The sequence below is a fragment of the Bufo bufo genome, chromosome 1 (assembly GCF_905171765.1).
Source record: "Bufo bufo chromosome 1, aBufBuf1.1, whole genome shotgun sequence".
Taxonomy (NCBI): Eukaryota; Metazoa; Chordata; class Amphibia; order Anura; family Bufonidae; genus Bufo; species Bufo bufo.
In genome coordinates this window covers 16259766-16279590 of record NC_053389.1, presented here as the reverse complement: position 1 = coordinate 16279590, position 19825 = coordinate 16259766, and the positions used below count along the sequence as shown (strand labels likewise).

General features: G+C 43.8%; 1 protein-coding gene across 5 annotated transcripts in view; it reads left to right on the top strand.

The window, feature by feature from the left end:
• Window positions 1-19825, top strand: part of LOC120991856 (sialic acid-binding Ig-like lectin 12) — a 999480-nt gene that overhangs the window by 360342 nt on the left and 619313 nt on the right. For 3 of the 5 annotated variants that reach the window (XM_040420622.1, XM_040420610.1, XM_040420625.1), the window contains exon 3: window positions 12915-13286. The exons of the other annotated variants lie outside the window; for them this stretch is intronic. In XM_040420622.1, the coding sequence (XP_040276556.1) occupies window positions 12915-13286 (372 nt within the window). The remainder of the gene's footprint in view (window positions 1-12914; window positions 13287-19825) is intronic. 5 annotated transcript variants of the gene reach the window in all.

Sequence of the window (19825 nt, the reverse complement as noted above, 5' to 3'; positions counted from 1 at the left end):
CAAAATAGTACCAATAAAACCATCACCTCATCCCGCATAAAATAAGACTTTAAGTAAGACAATTAGCCAAAAAATATAAAAGCTGTGGCTCTCAGAATATGGAGACACTAAAACAGTCTTTTTTTTACAGTATTTTTATTTGTTTCAAAAATGCTATTATTGTGTAAAACTTAAATAAATAACAAAAAATATACATACTAGGTATTTCCAAGTCCGTAACGACCTGCCTTATAAAAATATCACATGACCTAACCCCTCAGGTGAACACTGTAAAAAAGAATCTATAAAAACTGTTTAAAAAAATAAAAATTTTTGTCACCTACCATCACAAAAAGTGCTACACAAGTGATCAAAAGGGCGTATGCACCCCAAAACAGGGGCGTACCTAGAGCATTTGGCACCCGGGGCGAACCCTTTGTTTAGCATTACCGCTGGTAATGGATCCTTCCGCTTCTTTAAAATATCCGTGAAGGCGGCGCGGCGTCAGAGTAATAATCCTTCCACAGAACTTGAAGCCGGCGCCTGGCGGAGTCGCGTCGCGGTGCAGCAGTGGATGGAGGAGGGGTGACTCCGTCATGGCACCCCCCTTGTGAGTGGCACCCGGGGCGGGCCGCCCCCCCCCGCGCCCCCCTTGGTACGCCACTGCCCCAAAATAGTACCAATCAAACTGTCACCTCCTCCCGCAAAATATTAGACCCTACCTAAGACAATCGGTCAAAAAATAAAAAAAGCTATGGCTCTCAGACTATGGAGACACTAAAACATTATTTTTTTTGTTTCAAAAATGCTATTGCGTAAAACTTAAATAAATAAGAAAAAGAATACATATACCTTACTGCAAAAAGTATAATAATGAATGATCAAAAAATCATATGTACCCAAAAAATGTACTAATACAAAAGTCAACTCTTCCTGCAAAAAACAAGCCCCTGCACAAGACGATTGGCAGAAAAAGAAAAAAAAATATGGCGTTCAGGAGACACAAAAACATATTTTTTTTCAAAAATGCTTTATGATGTAAAACTGAAGCAAACAAAGAAAGTAGACATATTTTATATAATTTTGTCCGTAACAACATGCTCTATAAAAATAGCAAATGATCTAACCTGTCAGATGAATGTTGTAAAAACAAAAAACAAAAACGGTGCCAAGACATCCATTCTTTGGTTACCTTGCCTAAAAAAAAAAAAAACATAATATAGAGTGATTAAAAATCAAATATACCTCAAAATAGTACCAATAAAACTGTCACCTTATCCCATAGTTTCCAAAATTGGGTAACTTTTTGATTGTTTCTACTGTGGGGTGCATCTGGGGGGGTTCAAATGGGACATGATGTCTAAAAACCAGTCCAGCAAAATCTGCCTTCCAAAAACCATACAGCGCTCCTTTTCTTCTGCGCACTGCCGTGTACCCTTACATCAGTTTACCACCGAATGTGGGGTGTTTCTTTAAACCTCAGAATCAGGCTAATAAATATTGAGTTTTGTTTAGCTGTTAACCCTCGATGTGTTAGGCCCCTTTCACACGGGCGAGAATTCCGCGTGGGTGCAATGCGTGAGATGAACGCATTGCACCCGCACTGAATCTGGAACCATTCACTTCAATTGGGCTGTTCAAATGAGCAGAGATTTTCACGCATCATTTGTGCGTTGCGTGAAAATCGCAGCATGTTCTATATTCTGTGTTTTTCACGCAACGCAGGCCCCATAGAAGTGAATAGGTCTCTGTGAAAATCGCAAGCATCCACAAGCAAGTGCGGATGCAGTGCGATTTTCACGTATGGTTGCAAAGAGATGTTAGTAAATGATAAAAGTCAATTTACTGTATTATTTTCCCTTATAACATGGTTATAAGGGAAAATAATAGCATTCTTAATATAGAATCCTTACTAAAATGTGGCTTGAGGGATCTTCTATCTTCATTCAGCAGGACCTGCACTGACGTCACCACTCTCACCACGTGATGAGCGCGATTACATCATTAAAGGTCCTTTTGCAGGTCCTGAAAGAAGAAGAAAGAAGATGATGCCGGCTGCGTGAATCAGAGGATGAGGTGAGTTATATTTTTTATATTTTTTTTTAACCCCCCCCCAACCACATTTTAGTAAGAATTCTGTATTAAGAATGCTATTATTTTCCCTTATAACCATGTTAAAAGGGAAAATAAAAAAAATCCACAGAACACCTAACCCAAACCCAAACTTCAGTGAAGAAGTCCGGGTTAGGGTCTAGGTACCACATTCAGTTTTTTATCACGCGCGTGCAAAACACATTGCACCCTCACACTGAACATCGGAACGCAATCGCAGTCAAAACTGACTGCAATTGCGTGCCTACTCATGCGGTTTTCCCGCAATGCACATGCGACGCATCCAGAGCAAATCTGGGAAGCCCATGTGAAAGAAGCTTTAAAGAAAAAAATGGATTAAAATGGAAAATCTGCCGAAAAAGTGAAATTTTTTAATTTCATCTCCATTTTCTTTTAATTCTTGTGGAATACCTAAAGGGATAGCAAAGTTTGTAAAATCTGTTTTGTATAACTTGAGGGGTGTAGTTTCCAAAATGGGATCATTTATGGGTGTTTTTTTCTATGTAAGCCCCACAAAGTGACTTCAGACCTGAACTGGTCCTTTAAAAGTGGGTTTTGGAAATTTTCTTACACATTTTAAGAATTGTTTCTAAAATTCGAAACCTTCTAAGGTCCCCAAAATATAAAATGACATTTACAAAATTATACCAACATAAAGTGGACATGTGGGGAATGTTAAGTAATAAATATTTTATGAGGTATCACGTTCTGTTTTAAAAGCAAAGAAATAGAAATTTTGAATATTGCGAATTTTTCAAAATCTTTGGTAAATTTGGGATTTTTCCATAAATAAAGGTGAATTATATTGACTCAAATTTATGACTGTCATGAAGTACAATGTGTCACGAGAAAACAATCTCAGAATGGCTTGGATAAGTAAAAGTGTTCTAAAGATATTACCACATAAAGTGATAAATGTCAGATTTGCAAAAATAAGCCTGGTCACGAAGGTGAAAAATGGTCCGGTCATTAAGGGGTTAAACAAGCTGTATGTTAACATTGTCAAACGTGCATTTATCCACAGCTATGTATGTTAGTGTCACACAGACATCATTTAATATTGCGTTCCAGAGCTCGGGGAGTGGGAAAGAAAAAATGCATAAAAAATAAACTAAAAGAGACAAGTTTTCCTAACAAAATGAGTCCTAGGAGGCTAGCGAGGGTTTTATACCAATTTTCAGAACAATTGAATCAACTTCTGTTTGGTCCGAGTCGATTCAGGTCCAAACTTTAATTTTTCAAAAAACTTCAGAGAACCTAAACCGAACAAAATCTCGAGTGGTTCCCTTATTTCTACTTCCCACTATTTTACAGTAATATGCAACATTTTTAACATTATGGGTAAAAAATTGAGTTATTGTAGTATTGCTTTTGCTGTGACTACTCGTTGTCTGGTAGCAATACACAGCGTGTTTAAAAACCCGGGTATATAACTGGTGTTACCGTGTTAGTGCGGTTTTGCTTTTGGTGTAAATACCTGTTATTTTGTAGTAATATAGAACACATTCAGCAACACAAATATAATGCATTGAAATGCTCAATTACAAATGGTAAATTCAAACTTTTTTTTTTCGCAATAAGACGCACCCCCCCCTCCAAATGGGGGAAAAATGCCCCTGCGTCTTATGGGGCAAATGCTGACAGTTTTACAGAATGCGATGTACGAGCGAGTGTGGAGGGACTGGGAGGAGGAACTGGGGGCCGGTGCAGTCACTGTACTATAGCCCCGCCGCTCCAGTGCTGCACTATACAAATATAAAATGTCTTATTAAAGTAAAAGTGATTAAACATCCCCCCCCCACTCCTAATATCACCGTACACCCTAACAGCTTCAGTAGAATGCAGGCAAGCCGGGCGGGCGGCAGGGTAAATCCCTGATGTCACGTGCCTGCGTCGCCTACTTTATGAATGAAGCAGGCGGCGCAGGCAAGTGACGTCAGTGAGTGACGCGTCGGACGGCTTGCCTGCCTGCATTGTACAGAAGCTGTTAGGATGTACGGTAATATTAGGAGTGAGGGGGCATGCTTAATCACTTTTAATTGAATAAGACATTTTATATTTGTATACTGGAGCGGCGGGGGGATCTGTGGATGACAGTTTTATTGGGAACATCCGTGGATGGCACAGTTAAGGGGTGGGGGGTCTGTGGATGGTACTGTTACGGGCTGGTTGGTCTGTGGATGGCACTGTTATGGGGTGGGGGGTCTGTGGATGGCACATATATAACAGTGCCAGCCACAGATCCCCCCTGTAACAGTGCCAGCCACAGATCCCCCTGTAACAGTGCCAGCCACAGATCCCCCCTGTAACAGTGCCAGCCACAGATCCCCCCTGGAACAGTGCCAGCCACAGATCCCCCCTGTAACAGTGCCAGCCACAGATCCCCCCCTGTAACAGTGCCAGCCACAGATCCCCCCTGTAACAGTGCCAGCCACAGATCCCCCCTGTAACAGTGCCAGTCACAGATCCCCCGTAACAGTGTCCATCATCCACAGATCCCCCCATAACAGTGTCCATCATCCACATATCCCCCCATAACAGTGTACGTCATCCACAGATCCCCCTATAACAGTGTCCATCATCCACAGATCCCCCCATAACAGTGTCCGTCATCCACAGATCCCCCATAACAGTGTCCGTCATCCACAGATCCCCCATAACAGTGTCCGTCATCCACAGATCCCCCATAACAGTGTCCGTCATCCACAGATCCCCCCATAACAGTGTCCATTATCCACAGATCCCCACGAATAGTGCCATCCACAGACTACCATTAGTTCCAAACCCACCAAAAGCACACCTTTTGGTTAAAAATATTTTTTTTTCCTCCCCAAAAACCTAGGTGCGTCTTATGGGCCGGTGCGTCTTATAGGGCGAAAAATACGGTATGCAAAAAATAATGGTAAAATTGCAGATTTTTTTGCTTTCTCCCAAAAAACAATAAAAGCTTATCAAAAATGATCTCAAAATACTAGCACTAGAAAATATAACTCACCCTGTGAAAAAACAAACTACAACTGTAGACAAAGTAAACCAAACGCAATGAGCGAAAAAACAAAAAATAGCTTGAGCCTTAAGGCCATTTTTCCATGCAAACTTTCTGCAACAAATTACAGAACCAGCTAAGCGGATGAGATTTTCATCAACATCAGGCCTCTTTCACATGACCGTTTTTTTTTTTTTTCCGCTTTTGGGCCGTTTTTTGAGTTCCGTATACGTTCCATATACGGAACCATTCTTTTCAATGGTTCTGCAAAAAATATCGAATGTACTCCATATGCATTCCGTTTCCGTATTTTAATTTTTCCATTCCATTGAAATATAGAACATGTCATATTATTGCCCGCAAATTACGTTCCGTGGCTCCATTCAAGTCAATAGGTCTGCAGAAAAAACGGAACGCATACGGTATGCATCCGTATGTCTTCTGTATCTGTTCCATTTTTGCGGAACCATCTATTGAATATTTTATGCCCAGCCCAATTTTTCTATGTAATTACTGTATACTGTATATGCATGCTTCCGTTCCGTTTGCGATCCGCAAAAAACAGAAAAACCGAACAGAAAAACGGAACGGAACTCAAAACACTACTGAAAAAACAAAAAAACTGATCCTTTAAAAACGGCCCGCAAAACACTGAAAAAGCCATATGATCGTGTGAAAGAGGCCTTAACCATATAAGTGTTGTGTTTATACAAAAACAGAATCAATATAAAGAATTTAAATCATTTCTGTAATTTCTGGTATTAAAGGGGTTCTGCAGTTTGTTTAAACTGATGATCTATCCTCTGGATAGATCATCTACATCTGACGGGCGGGGGTCTGACATCGGGGACGCCACTTAGCGCCACGGCCTTCTCACTGTTTACCGCAGGCCCAGCGACGTCACGACTAGTATCACTGGCCTGGGCGCGGCTAAGCTCAGTTCACTTGAATGGAGCTTAGCCCCGCCCAGGCCAGTTGATAATAGTTGTGACGTCACTGGGCCTGCGGTAAACAGCCTCTCAATAGCTTAGTTTGGTTTCCCAATCCCTCTCACGTAGGGGTTTGGAAAACTGTTCAATGATTATAAGTAACCTTAAGGCCTCTTTCACACGGGTGAGTTTTCCGCGCGGGTGCAATGCATGAGGTGAACGCATTGCACCCGCACTGAATCCGGACCCATTCATTTCTATGAGGCTGTGCACATGAGCGGTGATTTTCACGCATCACTTGTGCTTTGCGTGAAAATCGCAGCATGCTCTATTTTGTGCATTTTTCACGCAACGCAGGCCCCATAGAAGTGAATGGGGCTGCGTTAAAAGCAAGTGCGGATGCAGTGCGATTTTCATGCACCGTTGCTAGGAGACGATCGGGATGGGGACTCGATCTTTATTTTCCCTTATAACATGGTTATAAGGGAAAATAATAGCAATCTTAATACAGAATGCTTAGTAAAATAGGGCTGGAGGGGTTAAAAAAAAATATAATAATTTAACTCACCTTAATCTACTTGTTCGCACAGCCCGGCTTCCCTTCTGTCTTCATCTTTGCTGTGCAGTAGGAAAAGGACCTGTGGTGACGTCACTGCGCTCATCACATTGTCCGTCACATGATCCATCACCATGGTAAAGAAGATCATGTGATGGACCATGTGATGAGCGCAGTGATGTCATCAAAGGTCCTTTACCCAGGTCCTGAAAAAAGAAGAAAGAAGAGAAGCCGATCTGCGCGAAAAAGTGGATTAAGGTGAGTTAAATTAGCATTACTTTTATTTTTTTATCCCTCCAGCGCTATTGTACTATGCATTCTGTATTAAGAATGCTATTATTTTCCCTTATAACATTGAATAAGGGAAAATAATACAATTTGGTTTTCATGCCGATTTTTCTCACGCGCGTGCAAAACAAATTAAAATGTTTTGCACTCGCGCTGAAAAATCGCGCATTTCCCTGCCACGCACCCGCATCCTATCCGGCCCCAATCTGTAACGCCTGTGTGAAAGAGGCCTAAAGGCACACGTGTCAAACACATCGCCCTCCAACTGTTACAAAACCACAACTTCCATCATGCTCAGACATCCTACAGCTATCAGGGCATGCTGGGAGTTGTAGTTTTGCAACAGCTGGAAGGCCATGAGTTTGAGACTGCTGCCTAAAAGTATCGATGAGGCCATTATGGGTATGAGCAAAATGTTTAGCTGCACCTGATAAATTCCTACTTACTGGATTATTGATGTCATACAAATGCCATGTGTTTGCTGACACTTCTCATAGTAATACCTACATACCGTACCTGGCAGTGACCACAACAAACTACATGAATAGCCTGTGGGGTATCACATGACAAAAAGATGTTTTTGCATAGAATGTAAATGTATGATGAAAATTTTTTGGTTTGTGTGATATGGTTACAAAGGAGGCAACAATGTTTCCACATTTGTAACAACCAAGTGGGATGTGATGCAAGAAGTTTCTCGTAGGGCTCTTGCACACGACCATATGTATTTTGCAGTCTGCAAAACACGGATCTGCAAAAATGATGGATGACGTCCTTGTGCATTCCGTGTTTTGTGGAACGGTACAGCTGGCCCCTAATAGAACAGTCCTATCCTTATCCGTAATGCGGACAATAATAGGACATGTTCTATTTTTTTTGCAGAACGGACTTACGAAGTAACTTCTGTTTTTTTTTTTTTTTTTGCAGACCCATTAAAGTTAATGGTTCTGCATACAGTTGTTAGCGCAATTCATGCGCTTCTCCTTCTTCTTTGTGTGGTGCCAAATCAATTAGAAGTATAAGTATGTGCATGCCATACAGCTTTATAATGAGACCAGACACACTAGGTGGTTTCATGAAAGCATCTTCTCATCTTCCCTGAGCCATGGTAGAAGAGACCCTTTATTCACAGTACATTGACTTAAAGGGTTTCTGTCACCCCACAAAACTCATTTATTTTTTTTGGGATAGTTAGATTCCTTATAAGGCGATATAGGAGAATATAATAGTCTTACTTACTTTCATGCGGCCGATTCTTTATAAAACAAAGTTTTATAATATGTAAATGAGGGCTCTACCAGCAAGTAGGGCGTCTACTTGCTGGTAGCCGCAACAGCAATCCGCCCCCTCGCCGTGTTGATTGACAGGGCCAGCCGTGATCTCCTCCTCCGGCCAGCCCTGTCGGCGTTTCAAAAATCGCGCGCCCGTGTTGAATCTGCGCAGGCGCTCTGAGATGAGGAGGCTCGTCTCCTCAGAACTCCCTCAGTGCGCCTGCGCCGATGACGTCTCCTCTTTCGGTGATGTCATCGGCGCAGGCGCACTGAGGAGACGAGCCTCCTCATCTCAGAGCGCCTGCGCCGAATGACCAGAGGCGCGCGATTTTTGAATTACTGACAGGGCCTGCCGGAGGAGGAGATCACGGCTGGCCCTGTCAATCAACACGGCGAGGGGGCGGATTGCTGCTGCGGCTACCAGCAAGTAGACGCCCTACTTGCTGGTAGAGCCCTCATTTACATATTATAAAACTTTGTTTTATAAAGAATCGGCCGCATGAAAGTAAGTAAGACTATTATATTCTCCTATATCGCCCTATAAGGAATCTAACGATCCAAAAAAAAAAAAAAGAGTTTTGTGGGGTGACAGAAACCCTTTAAATAGTAGACATGACATCACAAAAGGGGTGTTCCTTAAGAAGAGACTATTCGCTCCTTAACCTGATAGGAGTGGTTTAGGTAGATTTGAAAACTGTAATGTAATCCCCTCTTCCACCTCCCTTATTGACCTTCTCATACATATGGTTTGCGGCCATCTAGTGGACAAAAATGTGTACTACAGAATATTCACATTATATATGCATAGAATAATAAATCCATCTCTCACACAGTCCACAAAAAATAAAAATAAACAGGACGGACACGGAAAGAAAAGACATTCATGTGCATGAGCCCTTAGGCTGAGTTCACATCATCGGTTAGCTTTCCGTTATTCAATCCGTCAAAAGAAGAGAAAAAATAAATAAAAAACAGGATCCTGTTGCCTCAGTTCTCATCCGTTTGAGCCATTTCTGTCTGAGATCCATATTTTTAGACAGAAAGAAAGTCCTGCGTGCATTTAAAAAAAAAAATTACTGCAATATGCTATGATCTGCTATAAACGCGGCATCTGAGAGGTACAATGATGGGGAGCGGCGCAATCTCTGCTCCCTGTCATTGCACCCGCTACTTACAAAGAAATGTGCTTTGTGACGAAGTAATTTGTCACAAAGGAAAAAAAAATATTAAATTCGGTGAAGCTGCTGAGTTGAATTTTTTCAAAGGTTTTCCAATTTATTTATTTATTTTTTTGTATTAAAAAACTGAAGAAAAACGACATACATGTGGAATTATTGTAATCGTACTGACTCTGAGAACAAAGTAGAAGTTTTACTGCCTAGGCAACACCCTAAAAATAAAACCCATAAAACTGTGGCGGAATTTTTTTTTTTTCCAGCTTTCTGTTACATTGTATGCAATAGTAAATATAGAAATCACAAAGCGACCACGGCACTCTGTCTGAAAGTGATAGATGTCGGGTGCACATCTAGGTACGTTCCTGGCTCCACCTCTTGGAACTGATAGGTAATAAAATAATTTGTAGACAGCATTCCAAAATGAGATAATGCTTATTTTATTTTAGCCGGACATAATGGTCCTTATAGGACTGAGTGAAAAACATTGTTTCGGGCAAATTATATGCCCTTCATCAGGCTGACGTGATCATTCCTCCAGTTTTGAACTAATACTACCGGTCCCTTGACCCCTTACATATACACAGCCAGTGCATCTTTCTATGACGGCTCCGTCTCAGCCACACCCTACGCGCATGCGCCGATACTTCTTCTGCAATCCCTAGCAGTATCGGCCTTGTTTTACCCCTCGGACGACGTGCGCATGCGGGCATCCTCCGTTCTTTGTGCGCACGCGCCAACTACATGCTACACGTCACACCGGCCTACGTCATGATTCTCGCAACATCGCGAGATCAGACGCGTCATGTAGAAGGCGGGAATCCATCTATTTAAATCGCCCTCATACACAAACCAGGCATGCCGGCCCGCTGAGATTCTACTCACGCCACTTGGTAAGTCTTATATCACCACTAGCCCTCTGCTCTTCTGACCTTATACCATGCCGCCTCTGGACCGTCCACTACCCCCAGCAGTATTCCGTTCCTAGATACACATATCGGCACAATTGCGCATATGTGTATTTGCTCTGAGCCACCTCTTTCTTTCTGTTACTGTGCCCTCTTGCTTTCCCCCGCCCCCCCTCCTCTCCTCTCCCACTCCACTTGCTGTGCACTGCCACTCTATTGGTCCTGTTCTGACACCTGATGTTATTTGATTATATACTTCTAGCACATGATGTTAGGCAGCTATTTTGCTGATTATTTGCGTTTTTGAATTCCTTTTGAAATATATGAAGTCCTATATATGAAGTACCATATATATGTATTATGATTATACTTGCTTTGAATCATGTATTAATATATCCTCTCATCATGACTACTATTGTATATTATACACAGATATTGCCTTTACAATAACTTCGTGACAATCATGATCTTATTCTACCTGTGTATATTCATATGTATACATACATTACCCGTCATGTTTCTTATCATTTTTTCTCTTTTTCTCCCCTTTTTTCTTCTTTTTTCTTTTTGTATCACGTCAGCCTGATGAAGGGCATATAATTTGCCCGAAACGTTGTTTTTCACTCAGTCCTATAAGGACCATTATGTCCGGGTAAAATAAAATAAGCATTATCTCATTTTGGAGTGCTGTCTACAAATTATTTTATTACATATGCAATAGTAAATGGCGCCATTAGAAAGTAAAACTTGTCCTGCAAAAAGTGAGCCCTCGTATGGCTATGTGAACGGAAAAATAAAAAAAAGGTGTTGCTCTGGGAAGGCAGGGAGAAAAACCAAAAATGCAAAAAATTAAAATAGTAAGATCCTGAAGGGGTTAAAGCATTTTGATTTATTCTTACAGTAACATAGTAACATAGTACATAAGGCCGAAAAAAGACATTTGTCCATCCAGTTCGGCCTGTCATCCTGCAAGTTGATCCAGAGGAAGGCAAAAAAACCCTGTGAGGTAGAAGCCAATTTTCCTCACTTTAGGGGAATAAAAAATTCCTTCCCGACTCCAATCAGGCATCAGAATAACTCCCTGGACCAACGACCCCTCTCTAGTAGCTATAGCCTGTAATATTATTAAGCTCCAGAAATACGTCCAGGCCCCTCTTGAATTCCTTTATTGTACTCACCATCACCACCTCCTCAGGCAGAGAGCTCCATAGTCTCACTGCTCTTACCGTAAAGAATCCTCTTCTATGTTTGTGTACAAACCTTCTTTCCTCCAGACGCAGAGGATGTCACCTCGTCACAGTCCTGGGGATAAATAGATGATGGGAGAGATCTCTGTACTGACCCCTGATATATTTATACATAGTAATTAGATCTCCCCACAGTCGTCTTTTTTCTAACGTGAATAACCCTAATTTTGATAATCTTTCAGGGTACTGTAGTTGCCACATTCCAGTTATTACTTTAGTTGCCCTCCTCTGAACCCTCTCCAGCTCTGCTATGTCTGCCTTGTTTACAGGAGCCCAGAACTGTACACAGTACTCCATGTGTGGTCTGACTAATGATTTGTAAAGTGGTGACTATGTTCTTATCACGGGCATCTATGCCCCTTCTGATGCAACCCATTATCTTATTGGCCTTGGCAGCAGCTGCCTGACACTGGTTTTTGCAGCTTAGTTTGCTGTTTATTAAAATTCCTAGATCCTTTTCCATGTCAGTGTTACCGAGTGTTTTACCATTTAGTATGTACGGGTGACTTGCATTATTCCTTCCCATGTGCATAACTTTACATTTGTCAGTGTTATACCTCATCTGCCACTTATCTGCCCAAGCCTCCAATCTATCCAGATCCCTCTGTAGCAGTATACTGTCCTCTGTAGTATATATATATATATACAGTATACTGTCCTCTGTAGTGTATATACAGTATACTGTCCTCTTTAGTATATATACAGTATACTGTCCTCTGTAGTGTATATACAGTATACTGTCCTCTTTAGTATATATACAGTATACTGTCCTCTGTAGTGTATATACAGTATACTGTCCTCTGTAGTATATATACAGTATACTGTCCTCTGTAGTGTATATACAGTATACTGACCTCTGTAGTATATATACAGTATACTGTCCTCTGTAGTATATATACAGTATACTGTCCTCTGTAGTATATATACAGTATACTGACCTCTGTAGTATATATACAGTATACTGTCCTCTGTAGTATATATACAGTATACTGTCCTCTGTAGTATATATACAGTATACTGTCCTCTGTAGTATATATACAGTATACTGTCCTCTGTAATATATATACAGTATACTGACCTCTGTAGTATATATACAGTATACTGTCCTCTGTAGTATATATACAGTATACTGTCCTCTGTAGTATATATACAGTATACTGTCCTCTGTAGTATATATACAGTATACTGACCTCTGTAGTATATATACAGTATACTGTCCTCTGTAGTATATATACAGTATACTGTCCTCTGTAGTATATATACAGTATACTGTCCTCTGTAGTATATATACAGTATACTGTCCTCTGTAGTGTATATATACTGTCCTCTGTAGTATATATATATAGTATACTATCCTCTGTAGTATATATACAGTATACTGTCCTCTGTAGTATATATACAGTATACTGTCCATGCATCTAATTGGACGATTCTTCTTCTAACCCCGGTCTCTTCTTATACAGATTCTGTCTGTGAACGGCTCCCTGGATATAAGATAGATACAAGTCCATCGGTGACGGTGCAGCGAGGTCTCTGTGTCCATGTTCCATGCTCATTTACCGTGCCCAGTGATGTACAGTTATCTATATCTACCACTGGTATTTGGTATAAAGTCTTCAATGAACGTGGAATTATAATTGCTATAAAAAATAATCTTATGCATCATTCAAATAATGGACGCTTCTTTCTGACCGGAAATGTGTCCAGAGGAGACTGCTCATATTCCATAGAAGATCCATTGCCTACAGATGAGGGAAATTATTTGTTTAGATTTGAAGACGATGGTCCCATAAAGTTCAGCTATCGGGTTATCAAGCCTTATGTGGATGTAACCGGTGAGTGTGAAATATTGTCCAGAGCTAAATATAGGTGACCACAATGGATGGATCTTCTATATCACAATCGTTACAGCTGATATTTTTGGGGGATAATGGAACAGCTCCTTTTTAAAGACATTTTCCCATCTTCTCTTGCTCTGGTCTGTCGTTAGAATATGCCATAACGTTCTGAATGGTGCGCTCTGGCCAGTGGACCACTCACCAATTCTGAGGTCGGGAGCTCTGCTATAAAACAGAAAGGGTTCCTGCACACAGCGTGGATTTGTGGCCATGAAATCTGCAAGAAATCTGCACCGAACTTCACCAAAAACACATAACTCCGCACTAGTTATAGCGGTTTTGATGTGTTTTTTTACGGCAGATTTATGTAAATAAACCCCCATTGAAGTCTATGGGGGAAACCATCTACAGACGGAGAGGAATCGCACAAACAATAGACATGCTGCAGATTTAAACATCTGCCCAACAGGTCAAAGAAAAGCAGAGTGTACATGGGATTTGTCAGTACTGTGCTGTATTAAGCCTCATTCACATGTCCGTGCTCAAATCCATGACCAGGTGGTCAGTGATGCATCAGTGAAGCTGTTTGTGAAGGATCCGTGTTGGGTCCGTGTGTCCGTTTTTTGCTGTCCGTGTTGCATCTGTGTTTCACTGACACTGAACAGCTGAAATATCATTTTCTAATAATCTCTTCTTAATGATCCATGAAACATGGATGCAACATGGATGGCATCCGTGGTTTTCTTGGACCAATAGAATATAATGGGCGTGATGGACGGACAAAATAGAGCATGCATCCATGCTAAAAAAAACTGACCCACGGACCGTGCTAAAACACTGATGTGTGAATACACACATTAAAAAGAACAGGGACTAGGGTTGAGCGAACCCAAACTATAAAGTTTGGGTTCGTACCGAACTTTAGGATTTTTGGACCCCGAACCCGAACTTTTCAGTAAAAGGTGCTTTTTGAAAGGCTGCAGAGCAGCCAATCAACAAGCGTTAAACTTGTGTGCCTTTAGAAGCCATCACAGCAATGCCTACTAATAGCATGGCTGCGATTGGCCAGTGCAGCATGTGACCCAGACTCTATATAAACTGGAGTCACGTAGCGCTGCACGTCACTCTGCTGTGCTTAGTGTAGGGAGAGGATGCTGCTGCTGTGAGGGAGAGAATAGGAGAGAACCTTTAATCAGAAGTGCTTGTTAACTCAGCGATCTACATACATTTAGTTGTGTGGGTGCAGTGCACAATCTTTTTACCCTGCCCTGAGCCCAGTGACAGAGAAAAAAACTTTTATCCGTCTGTTAGTTAGGTGGTGGGCGGCGGCGGACATTTTATGCAAGTTCAGTGCACCAGCACAGCATATGTGCATTTGTGACAGTTAAATACAAGCTTGAAATACTGCAATTATATTCTGGGTTTAAAAAAATCACCCATTTTTTGCAAGACCCTACATCTGTGGCCTTTGCACCATTTGTCAGTGTGAAATACAATCTTGAAATACTGCAATAATTTTCTGGATTTAAAAAAGCACCCATTTTTGGCAGTACCCTAAATCTGGGGCCTCTGCTGCATTTGTCAGTGTGAAATATAAGCTTGAAATACTGTTTTTTTTGGGCAAAATAGTAAATTTGCAGCCTTTTCTGCATCTGTCAGTATGAAATACACGCGTTAGATACTGCAGTTCTATTCTGCTACAAAAAAAAACACCCATTTTGGGCAAGATCCTAAATTTGCTGAGAATGAGGAGAGCGTCGAATAAGGGACGTGGCCCAGGTCGTGGTGCTGCTGGTGGAGCTCCTGTTGCAGGGAGAGGACGAGGTCGATCTGTGCCAGCTACACGCACAAGTGAAACACCTTCCTCAGGTGCGAGTAGGCGACAAAACCTTCAGCGTTATTTGGTCGGGCCTAATGCGGCTCTCCGAATGGTGAGGCCAGAACAAGTACAGGCAATAGTAGATTGGGTTGCTGACAGTGCCTCCAGTTCCTTCACATTGTCTCCCACCCAGTCTCCTGCTGAAAGATCAGAGTTGGCACCTGCAGCCGATGTCCATCAGTCTTTCACCTCACCCCCTTGTAAATCAGCCAAGCAGTCTGAGCCCCAAGTCATGCAGCAGTCTCTTCTGCTTTTTTATGACTCTGCTAGCAGGGTTTCCCAGGGCCATCCACCTAGCCCTGCCCCAGAAGTGGAAAAGATTGAGTGCACCGATGCCCAACCACTTATGTTTCAAGATGAGTACATGGGAGGACCATCATAGCATGTCTCGGATGATGACAGAACAGAGGTGTCAACTGCTGGGGCTTTCTGCAGTGTGCAGACCGACAAGGAGGGCAGGGGTGAAGATTGGGTGAAGTATGATGAGGAGGACGATGAGGTCCTCGACCCCACATGGAATCAAGGTCATGTGAGTGACCTGTGTAGTTTGGAGGAAGAGGAGGTGGTTGCACAGAGCCACTAGCACAGCAGAAGAGGGAGCAGGGTGCAAACTGGAGCGGCCGTCCCCTAGACAGTACGCCTGCTACTGCCCAATTCAGCAAGGGACCAAGCACACCAAAACCAGCTCCAAGGAGTTCCCTGGCGTGGCAGTTCTTCAGACAATGTGCTGACAACAAGACACGAGTGGTTTGCACGCTGTGCAATCAGAGCCTGAAGTGAGGCATAAACATTCTCAACCTGAGCACAACCTTCATGACCAGGCATTTAAGTGCAAAGCACAAGCTGCAGTGGAGTAGACACCTCAAAAACAAAGAAGGGTCTTTGGCTACTCTTGCTTTCTCTTCTGCTGCAGTCTCGGCCTCTTCATCCACCTCTGGAGTGACAGTGGCACCTGCCACCCCGCAAACAGAGGATCTGCCAGCAACACCACCCCCAGGGTAACCAAGCATCTCCACAATGTCCCACGAAAGTGTTCAGCTCTCAATCTCCCAAACAATGGAGCGGAAGAGGAAGTACCCCCCTACCCACCCGTGATCCCTGGCCCTGAATGCCAGCATTTAAAAATTACTGGCCTTTGAAATGCTGTCATTCCGTCTGTTGGAGACAGAGAGTTTTAAAGGCCTTATGGCGGTGGCTGTCCCACAGTATGTTGTGCCCAGCCGCCACTACTTTTCCAGGCGAGCCATCCCTTCCCTGCACAACCAAGTGTGGGACAAAATCAGGTGTGCACTGCGCAACGCCATCTGTGGCAAAGTGCACCTCACTACGGATACGTGGACCAGTAAGCACGGTCAGGGACGTTATATCTCCATAATAGCACACTGGGTAAATGCAGTGGCGGCTGGGCCTGAGGGGGATAGCAGTTTGGCGCATGTCCATCCACAACCGAGGATTGCAGGGCGCTTCAGTTTGCCTCCTGTTGCTTCCTCCTCCTACTCCGCTTCCTCATCCTCTACTGCCTCCTCATCCGGTCAGAGTAACACCTTCACCACCAACTTCAGCACAGCCAGGGGAAAACGACAGCAGGCAGTTTTAAAACTTATATGTTTGGGGGACAAACCCCACACCACGCAGGAGCTGTGGACAGGCATGGAACAGACCGATGAGTGGTTGGTGCCAGTGAGCCTCAAGCCCGGCCTGGTGGTGTGCGATAATGGGCGAAATCGCATAGCAGCTCTGGGACTAGCCAGTTTGACGCACATCCCTTGCCTGGTGCATGTGCTGAATTTGGTGGTGCAGAGGTTCCTTAAAAATTACCCTGATATGTCAGAGCTGCTGCAGAAAGTGCGGGCCGTCTGTGCGCGCTTTCGGCTTTCTCACCCTGCTGCAGCTCGCCTGTTTGCGCTACAGCGTAACTTCGGCCTTCCCGCTCACCGCCTCATATGCGACGTGCCCACCAGGTGGAACTCCACCTTGCACATGCTGGCCAGACTGTGCGAGCAGCAGCAGGCCATAGTGGAGTTTCAGCTGCAGCACGCACGGGTGAGTCGCTCTGCGGAACAGCACCACTTCACCACCAATGACTGGGCCTCCATGCGAGACCTGTGTTCCTTGTTGCGCTGTTTCGAGTACTCCACCAACATGGCCAGTGCCGATAACGCCATTCTCAGCGTAACTATCCCACTTCTATGCCTCCTTGAAAAAATGCTGCTGGCGATGATGGAAGAGGATGTGGCAGAGGAGGAGGAGGAGGAGGAAGAGGGATCATTTCATAGGGTTTCAGTTCAGTCATTCACAAGTGGCTCCACGGGTGGGTTCCTGCACCAACAAACGCCAGGTAAACTATTGTCCAGCCAGAGCACAGTTCTGGAGGATGACGAGGTGGAGCATGAGGAGGAGATGGAGGAGAGGGAACCGTGCTCACAGCAGGGTGGCACCCAAACCAGCTTATAGCCATCACTGGTGCTTGGCTGGGGGGATACAGAGGACACAGATGATACACCTACATCAGAGGACAGCTTGTCATTGCCTCTGGGCAGCCTGGCACACATAAGCGATTAGATGCTGCAGTGTCTCCCCAACGACAGCTGAGTTGCCCACATTCTAACTTGTGCTGATTACTGGGTGGCCACGCTGCTGAATCTCCATTACAAGGACAACGTACCATCCTAAATTCCGCCACTGGAGTGTGACCGTAAGATGCGTGAGTACAAGCGCACGCTGGTAGACGCGCTGCTGGTGGCATTCCCACCTGACAGCGGGGGCACAGTGGAAGCACAAGGCGAAGGCAGAGGATGAGGATGAGGTCGCCAAAGCAGCTGTGGCACCACCAGCACCTCAGAAGGCAGGGTTAGCATGGCCGAAATGTGGAAAAGCTTTGTCAGCATGCCACAACAACCAGCACCACCAGATGATATGGAACGTCTTAGCAGGCGGCAGCATTTCAGCAACATGGTGGAGCAGTATGTGTGCACATGCCTACACGTACTGAATGATGGGTCTGCCCCCTTCAACTTCTGGGTCTCCAAATTGGGCACATGGCCTGAGCTTGCCCTTTACACCTTAGAGGTGCTGGCCTGCCCTGCAGCCAGTGTATTATCTGAACGTGTGTTTAGCATGGCAGGAGGCGTCATCACAGACAAGCGCAGCCGTCTATCACAGCCAATGTGGACAAGCTCACGTTCATTAAAATGAACCAGGCATGGATCCCTCAGGACTTGTCCGTACCTTGTGCAGAATAGACATGTATACCGGCCTTACCCAGCCATTGTTATACTCCAGCGCAATTGCTTATTGTTTTATTTTTGATATTTCCCACTCTTTTGGAGTGTACCCTAATAAAAAAAACTAAATTTAAATAAAAAAACTGTGTTGCCTACCTTGTCCTCCTCCACCTCCGCTTCCACCTTACACCACTACGTTCACCGACTCCTCAACCTCCTACTCCATATGGACCTCCATCCCATACATAGAGATGTCGCGAACATAAAATTTTCCGTTCGCGAACGGTGAACGCTAATTTTCGCAAATGCTCGCGAACGGGTGAACCTGGCCACAATAGTGAATGAAAAGTTGTTTCAAGGGGACTAACACCTGGACTGTGGCATGCCGGAGGGGGATCCATGGCAAAACTCCCATGGAAAATTACGTAGTTGACGCAGAGTCGGGTTTTAATCCATAAAGGGAATAAATCACCTAACATTCCTAAATTGTTTGGAATAACGTGCTTTAAAACATCCATTGTGTGTATACGATCAGGTATGATGTTGTATCGATCAGGTAGTGCAAGGGTTGCGCCCGCTTTACAGTGACAGACCAAACTCTGACAGACCAAACTCCCCGTTTAACACACCGCAAACAACCGCAAACAGTCCTTTTGCAGAACCGCAAACTCCCCATTTGCACAAGGTTGGATACCAAGCTAGTCATGTCCCGTTCCTTGTCCTCACTGACGTCATTGAAGGTCTCTTCCTCCACCCAGCCACGTACAACACCAAGGGTCCCTGAAAGGTGACAACAAGACCCCTGGTACGCCTGCTGTGTTTGGTCTTCCACCTCCTCAAAGCCACCTTCCTCCTCTGACTCCTCTTCTTCAGACTCCTCTCTCTGCATTGCCGCAGGTCCAGCAATTGACGACGACAAGGCTGCTTCTGGTGGTGATGGTGACCACAACTCTTCCTCTTCATGCTCATCTACGGCCTGATCCAGCACTCTTCGCAGGGCACGCTCCAGAAAAAACGCATATGGGATGAGGTCGATGATGTTGCCTTGGGTTTGACTGACCAGGTTTGTCACCTCCGCAAAAGGACGCATGAGCCTACAGCCATTGTGCATGAGCGTTCAGTAACGCGGCCAAAAAATACCCAGCTCTGCAGAGGCTGTCCTCTTTTTTTAAATTAAAAAAAAACTGTTCTTACCAGTTTAATCTCTGTTTTGTCCCCTATCAGGGGCCAGTGTATGGAATAGATTTTAGGAACCGGGAAATGGAAAAAGATGCTTGGTCGGTCCTCTTACTTCCAATTTGGGGCACTGCGCGTACGCCTTGCAATGTACTGTGCCACCCTATATGAGTGGTGTGTTAAGTAGCACTATTCCTATCAGTTTAATCCCTGTTATGTCCCCTATCAGGGGACGTGTATCGAATAGATTTTAGACA